The 7500-nt window shown below is 41.5% G+C and overlaps 1 protein-coding gene across 1 annotated transcript in view; it reads left to right on the top strand.

Moving 5' to 3' along the window:
* LOC107567582 (palmitoyltransferase ZDHHC18-like) overlaps positions 1-7500 on the top strand; it is a 15314-nt gene that overhangs the window by 2091 nt on the left and 5723 nt on the right. The window contains exon 4 of the mRNA XM_016253279.1: positions 6572-6727. Coding sequence (XP_016108765.1) covers positions 6572-6727 — 156 coding nt within the window. The remainder of the gene's footprint in view (positions 1-6571; positions 6728-7500) is intronic.

Here is a 7500-nt window from a genome sequence, read left to right as displayed (position 1 = left end):
AAAGGTTCTTTATATTTAGATTATTAGAATGTTCTTCACACTACGCAAAATGTTTCACTGAAAGGTTCTTTAAGGGAACCAAAAATGGTTCTTCTATGGCATTGCTGTGAAATTGGAACATTTATTTTTAGTGAAAGTGACGTGACGTGGCTAAGTGACCCATACTTGGAATTAGTGCTCTGCATTTAACCCATCCTAAGTGCACACACACAAACCGTGAACACACACACACACACACACTGTGAACACACACCCGGAGCAGTGGGCAGCCATTTTTTTGCTGCGGCGCCCGGGGAGCAGTTGGGGGTTCGGTGCCTTGCTCAAGGGCACCTCAGTCATAGTATTGAAGGTGGGAGAGAGCGCTGTACATTCACTCCCCCCCCCTACAATTCCTGCCGGTACGAGACTCGAACTCTCTAACCATTAGGCCACGACTTCCCCAGGGAAGGAATGTATATGCTGTATACTGCATACTATTTCAGCTGTCATCTACAAAGATAAATTGGATTACTTTGCATTTTTAGATTGGAAAGATTGGCCAAAATGTCTTTTGATAGCTGATTATATAATGAGCTAAGAATGAGTCGTCTGATGTTGCTTCTGGTTCATTCGTCACTCTGGATATGTAAGGTCAAGTCTAGGGCATTGCATTATGGGATAGAGGGCTCAGTGCAGTGTGCTCTGGTGCTGCTACGTTTTGGCAAATATATAAGGTCCTCCATATTCATGCATATAGATAAAGACACGTTATTCCAAATTTAGAGAAAATCACGTTATTCCAAATTGACAACTTTAAAACTGAAATGGAAAACAATTCTTATGAATGAAATTAAGTTAAACTACTACGTAAAAAAGGATTCGTGCTGTCTTAAAATGTTAAATACAGAGTTCTGGCATGAGACTCTAGATGGCGCAGTCCGATAGGTCTAACTCAATCTGACCTAATCACATCATTATCACATGGCACAGCTGATTGGTTCTCTCCTGTATCGGTAGCCAATGAGCTCGCTGCTCAACATTCAAATATATGACTAGTGCTTGCTGTAGCAGTTGCAGCTTGCTTCAGAAACCCTTCACCTTCCCCAGCTCCACCTGTGTAGATCTGCTACGAGGTGATTCATGCATGCTATATGGGGTTATTTCATGTATAAACCTGGCATTGTGTGCTATGGCATTGTTGGCTCTTTGACGAATTGTTTTGTTCCTCTGTTGTAAGTGGCTTTAAAGGGTTAGTTCACCCCAAAATGCTCAGACCCTGCAACACAACTGTAATGTTCCCAGGTCCAGAAACACGTAAGCGCATCGGTAAAACAGTCCATGTGACATCAGTGGCTCAACTTCAGTTTTGCAAAGCTAAGAGAATACTTTTTAAAAGAAAACAAAAATAACAATTTATTTCACAGTTCTTCTCCCCCGAGTTACGTCTTCCGCCATTTTGGAGAGTACCCAAGAGCGTAATGGACGTAATCAGTGTTGTTTATGTTCGGGGGAGAAAGTGTGCGCATGAACGTAATCTGCATAATCAGCATTGTTTACGCTTAGGGGAAAGCGTGCGTATGCATTGTGATTCTCTCTAAAATGGCGGAAGATGTAACTCGGGGGAGAAGAATTGTTGACATTTTTTTTTTTTGCGCTCAAAAAGTATTCTCGTAGCTTCGCAAAACTGAAGTTGAGCCACTGATGTCACATGGACTGTTTTACTGAAAGGTTCTTTAAGGGAACCAAAAATGGTTCTTCTATGGCATTGCTGTGAAATTGGAACATTTATTTTTAGTGAAAGTGATGTGACGTGGCCAAGTGACCCATACTTGGAATTAGTGCTCTGCGTTTAACCCATCCTAAGTGCACACACACAAACCGTGAACACACACACACACACCGTGAGCACACACCCGGAGCAGTGGGCAGCCATTTTTTTGCTGCGGCGCCCGGGGAGCAGTTGGGGGTTCGGTGCCTTGCTCAAGGGCACCTCAGTCATAGTATTGAAGGTGGGAGAGAGCGCTGTACATTCACTCCCCCCACCTACAATTCCTGCCGGTACGAGACTCGAACTCTCTAACCATTAGGCCACGACTTCCCCAGGGAAGGAATGTATATGCTGTATACTGCATACTATTTCAGCTGTCATCTACAAAGATAAATTGGATTACTTTGCATTTTTAGATTGGAAAGATTGGCCAAAATGTCTTTTGATAGCTGATTATATAATGAGCTAAGAATGAGTCGTCTGATGTTGCTTCTGGTTCATTCGTCACTCTGGATATGTAAGGTCAAGTCTAGGGCATTGCATTATGGGATAGAGGGCTCAGTGCAGTGTGCTCTGGTGCTGCTACGTTTTGGCAAATATATAAGGTCCTCCATATTCATGCATATAGATAAAGACACGTTATTCCAAATTTAGAGAAAATCACGTTATTCCAAATTGACAACTTTAAAACTGAAATGGAAAACAATTCTTATGAATGAAATTAAGTTAAACTACTACGTAAAAAAGGATTCGTGCTGTCTTAAAATGTTAAATACAGAGTTCTGGCATGAGACTCTAGATGGCGCAGTCCGATAGGTCTAACTCAATCTGACCTAATCACATCATTATCACATGGCACAGCTGATTGGTTCTCTCCTGTATCGGTAGCCAATGAGCTCGCTGCTCAACATTCAAATATATGACTAGTGCTTGCTGTAGCAGTTGCAGCTTGCTTCAGAAACCCTTCACCTTCCCCAGCTCCACCTGTGTAGATCTGCTACGAGGTGATTCATGCATGCTATATGGGGTTATTTCATGTATAAACCTGGCATTGTGTGCTATGGCATTGTTGGCTCTTTGACGAATTGTTTTGTTCCTCTGTTGTAAGTGGCTTTAAAGGGTTAGTTCACCCCAAAATGCTCAGACCCTGCAACACAACTGTAATGTTCCCAGGTCCAGAAACACGTAAGCGCATCGGTAAAACAGTCCATGTGACATCAGTGGCTCAACTTCAGTTTTGCAAAGCTAAGAGAATACTTTTTAAAAGAAAACAAAAATAACAATTTATTTCACAGTTCTTCTCCCCCGAGTTACGTCTTCCGCCATTTTGGAGAGTACCCAAGAGCGTAATGGACGTAATCAGTGTTGTTTATGTTCGGGGGAGGAAGCGCGCGCATGAACATAATCTGCGTAATCAGTAGGGGTGCTCCGATTGATCGGCCGATAATCACGTTAGGATGATTGATCGGCGGTCTCTAAAAAGGCCGATCTCAAAAGGCCTATCTCAAGCTGATGACGCTGCCGTGAGAGGTTTGGCACGACATGCAGCGGCACCATTTGCTTAGGGGAAAGCGTGTGTATGTGTTGTGATACGCTCTAAACTGGCGGAAGACGTAACTCGGGGGAGAAGAATTGTTGAATAAATTGTTATTTTTGTTTTCTTTGCACTCAAAGTATTCTTGTAGCTTTGCAAAACTGAAGTAGAGCCACTGATGTCACATGGACTGTTTTACTGCTGTCCTTACACGTTTCTGGACCTGGGAACATTACAGTTGCGTTGCTGTCTATGCAGGGTCTGAGATCTCACATTTCATCAAAAATATATAAAATAGACATGAGGGTGAGTAATTAATGACAGCATTTTCATTTTGGGGTGAACTAACCCTTTAAGTGTCTGCTGTATGCAGAAATGTGAGAAATAACCTTGTTTGAGAAGATGTGGCTGAACTGGTTTGATTTGGGAAATCTTTTAAATTTTGGCTTCTAACAGAGAAAGCCGCATCCCAAGGCCCTGAATAAGCCTTCGAACTGCTTTGGACGTGCTGCCATCTCTTCATTTCCATGACTAATTAGAGGACATTCTGTCGTAATTACGGAGGACAGCTCTGACATGATGACTGTCACATGACAGGATGACACACACACTCCCTCAGGACTCAAAATGAGATCTTCACCTGCTCAGTAGTAGCACATTGCAGTGAAAGGTTTGTTTCCCTCTGAACAAGGTCACATGATTGTGGTGCGTTTTCATCCAGTGCAGACTCATTATTTTAGATGTCCTCCAAACAGGAACATAATCTGCCAGTCAGAGAGCTGAAACGGTCTGCAGTTATTAGTTTTGATAATAATAAAAAATAATCATCCTATAATTTCTGCTCCGCTCAAGCGGTTCAAACTGACGTGTTTGTGAGGAACTGGGAAATGGAGAAGTGCATGATGTATCATTTACTGTAACAGCATTTATGTCTGACAAATGTGACAAATTTACAGCCGTCTGGCTTGCTTTGGCCTCTCTGACCATCACTGGCAAGCTGTTTCTGGAATAAAGGGTTAGTTTGTGTGTAGTTGTCGTGTTTTACATCTTTTCATTTGCTGCTTTTTTGCTAAACGGGCGTCTTTGACCATGTGCTCGATCTTTTGCAGTGTTCTCAAAAAAAAAAAAAAATATATATATATTTCTCTCAAATTTCCCTATTAATTATAGCCATTCAACATTACAGTATAATTGAAAGCCATTATTTTTTAACATTTAATAGGCTCTTCACATAAACTAAATTATATATGCTTAAACCATACGTATTAATCTTTATTCAATCTAAAAAAAAAATGTAATAAGCCACTAGAACAGTCCCAGGATTTCTCTTTTTTTCTTTTGTTCTTTGATTTACATCAATGCAGTGGTTCCCAAACCTGTCCTGGAGGCCCCCCAGCCCCTGCACCTTTTGTATGTCTCCCTTATCGAACACACCTGATTCCACTTATCGAGCAGTTCATAGAGACTGCAAGAACTAAATTAGGTGTGTCTGATTAGGGAGACATACAAAATGTGCAGGGCTGGGGGGCCTCCAGGACAGATTTGGGAACCACTGCATCACAGACTTCAGCAGGTTTCACTTTAAAATCAGCGCTGCCTCTTTAAAACCTGATGCATATGACACGGATCTGACACACAATCCGATTTTCTCCCAACTCTTTATGGTCATTTAAGACTTTATAACTCATTTAAGACTACGGTTACAAGGTAACTCACCAAAACCGCGCATTTTGACATATTTGTGTGTGTTTTCGTGCATTGAAGCGCTACTGGTGAGCTGTCTGAAGCGGCTCAGAAGACTACGGTTACAAGGTAACTCACCAAAACCGTGCATTTTGACATATTTGTGTGTGTTTTCGTGCATTGAAGTGCTACTGGTGAGCTGTCTGAAGCGGCTCAGCGTACGCCAAACGCACAGCCTTTCAAACTATACTTCTCTGCACCGTTTCTGCGGCGTAACCCCAGGTGTGTGTCGCCGCATTCTCGGGTTACGAAGAATAAAGAAGGGAAAAGTTAATCTTCCGAAATGAAGCAGCAAAATCTTCTCCGGTAAAAGTTACTAGAACTGTGTCTAGGGACAAGCTGGCCATCACTGCTCTGACCTTTTCAGTCCGTTTGCATCCTACTAGCCTGTTTGATTCGCTCTTGTCGCTTATAACAGAACAGCTAATCAAGATGATCTTGTCTTGGGAAAAGATTATTTTCACTTCATTGCATTGTTATAATTCGTAAAAGTTTTACCCGCCAACTGGTGTCTGACACACTGTTACATGGACTCGCACAATGCTGATTTTTACTCCCATTTGGTGCTTGGCGAGTGTTAATTTTAGGCCCTGTATGTGTGTGTGTGTGTGTGTGTGTGTGTGTGTGTGTATGTATATATATATATATATATAGACCTTAATATGTTTTTTTCCCCACTACACTGCATCTCTTGTTTTTAATTGCAAAAAGTGAGATGCTGTGGAGTGGAATTAAAAAAGCAGTGTCTAGAGTAGCATTTTAATTTTTTTTTCTCAAACTTGAATATCTTTTCATTTGAGTGCCAAGTTTTTAGACCACTGTGAGCCATTCGCAAGACTGTAAAAGATGCAACACATGTTTACATAGAAGCACAGTGGAAAAATCAGCACAGTTGAATGCAAAACCCTGTTTCGTGTGAACAGCCTGTAAGTCCTTGAACTATTAGTGTGGTTTAGTGTTTATTGAGGGAATCACATTTACTTACATCTGTTGCTGTCGTTATAATCATGTGTTCGATTAAATTTAGTGTAGGTGTGTGTCTCTGCTTTGATGAACTGGAACACATCTCTGTTTTCATCAAAATATTTCAAGAAGTGAGTCTGAAATTAGTGTGGTGCGTATGAAACAATGAGATAAGATGCTTTTACTCAGTGTGACTTACAGTAATCTTAATGCAGTTTCTTGCTTAATGCTTTTAATGTAGCATATTATTAATGCATCTTTTTTTCATGTGAAGTGGTGAAAGTAGCAACTTTAAATAATGCATTGCTTTAATGATTACAGTAAATTGATTTTTTAAGCTTAAAACACAAGCAGTGCTATCTTGCACCAGTTGTTTTGTTGTTCTTGCGTGTGTGTCTCTGTGTCTAATTTCAAAAGACAGGAAGTGTTAGAGCTGTTTCGAGCAAACTCTGTTCAACTTCAAGAGCTTTGTAAAATCAAAATGATCCTGACAGCAGAGTTCCATTGCTTGCTTTAATGTTTGTTATTGAAATTCCTCCCTGACATCTCATCCTCTGCTGGAAATGTGTTTTTCTCTCCCGCAGACAACCCGACGGGCTCGTCCTCATCCTACCGCCCCCCGCCGCGCACTAAGGAGGTCGTCATCAATCAGCAGGTGGTTAAACTCAAGTACTGCTTCACCTGCAAGATCTTCCGGCCGCCACGCACCTCCCACTGCAGCCTGTGTGACAACTGTGTGGGTGAGATGAGCTTGAGAAATGTACAGCAGAGCTCACATGCAACAAACCTGTGGCTGTTTTTAATGATAATTATTAGTGGTGATTGCTAATGCATGCGTCATATTACTATTGCTCATACTAAAGGTTACAAGTTTACATTTATGCATTAGGCAGATGCTTTTATCTAAAGCTGCTTACATTGCACTCCGGGTATACATTATCAATTCATATCAGTTCATAAGTCTAAGTGCATAAACGTTGTTTGATGTGCAGGAGCATCACTCAGATATAACTAGAACAACAGTGTGTGTGCAACAGTGCCTGCTAGGGCTGCACGCTTAATGCGATATGGCTGAGTGTGATTATCAAACTGCGAAGGCTGTAGTTTAATTCAATATGCAGTGTGTAAAGAAAAGAATCACCCCCCTTTAAAATAATCACATTTTGTTGCTTTGCAGCCTGAAATGAAGACGGACACAGTTTTTGTTTTATCCAGCTGTATTTACTCAGTGCAACTGATAACATCCGAGTGAAAGATCTAACACCAGGGCTCGCAAAATTGCAAGCCCGACGTCCCGGGGCTATTGTATTTTCCACAGTTGGGCTACCAAAATGTATCACCGCCCTGCCCGATGGGCTATCTTAAACCGTGATATACATAAAGGGAATGATTCTTTACTAAACCCACTGTGTGTGCTGCTTGTTTCAGAGTGAAGAGCAGCACTGTGTTCATTTAGACGTGAGCAGCTCATTCCTCAGTGTTTTCAGCAGCTCGGTTCACAGTAAATGCTGCT

The sequence above is a fragment of the Sinocyclocheilus grahami genome, unplaced genomic scaffold (genome assembly GCF_001515645.1).
Source record: "Sinocyclocheilus grahami isolate Dianchi unplaced genomic scaffold, SAMN03320097.WGS_v1.1 scaffold1171.1, whole genome shotgun sequence".
Classification (NCBI taxonomy): domain Eukaryota; kingdom Metazoa; phylum Chordata; class Actinopteri; order Cypriniformes; family Cyprinidae; genus Sinocyclocheilus; species Sinocyclocheilus grahami.
Note: the sequence above shows the minus strand (reverse complement) of the source record. Positions and strands in the feature narration are given on the sequence as shown.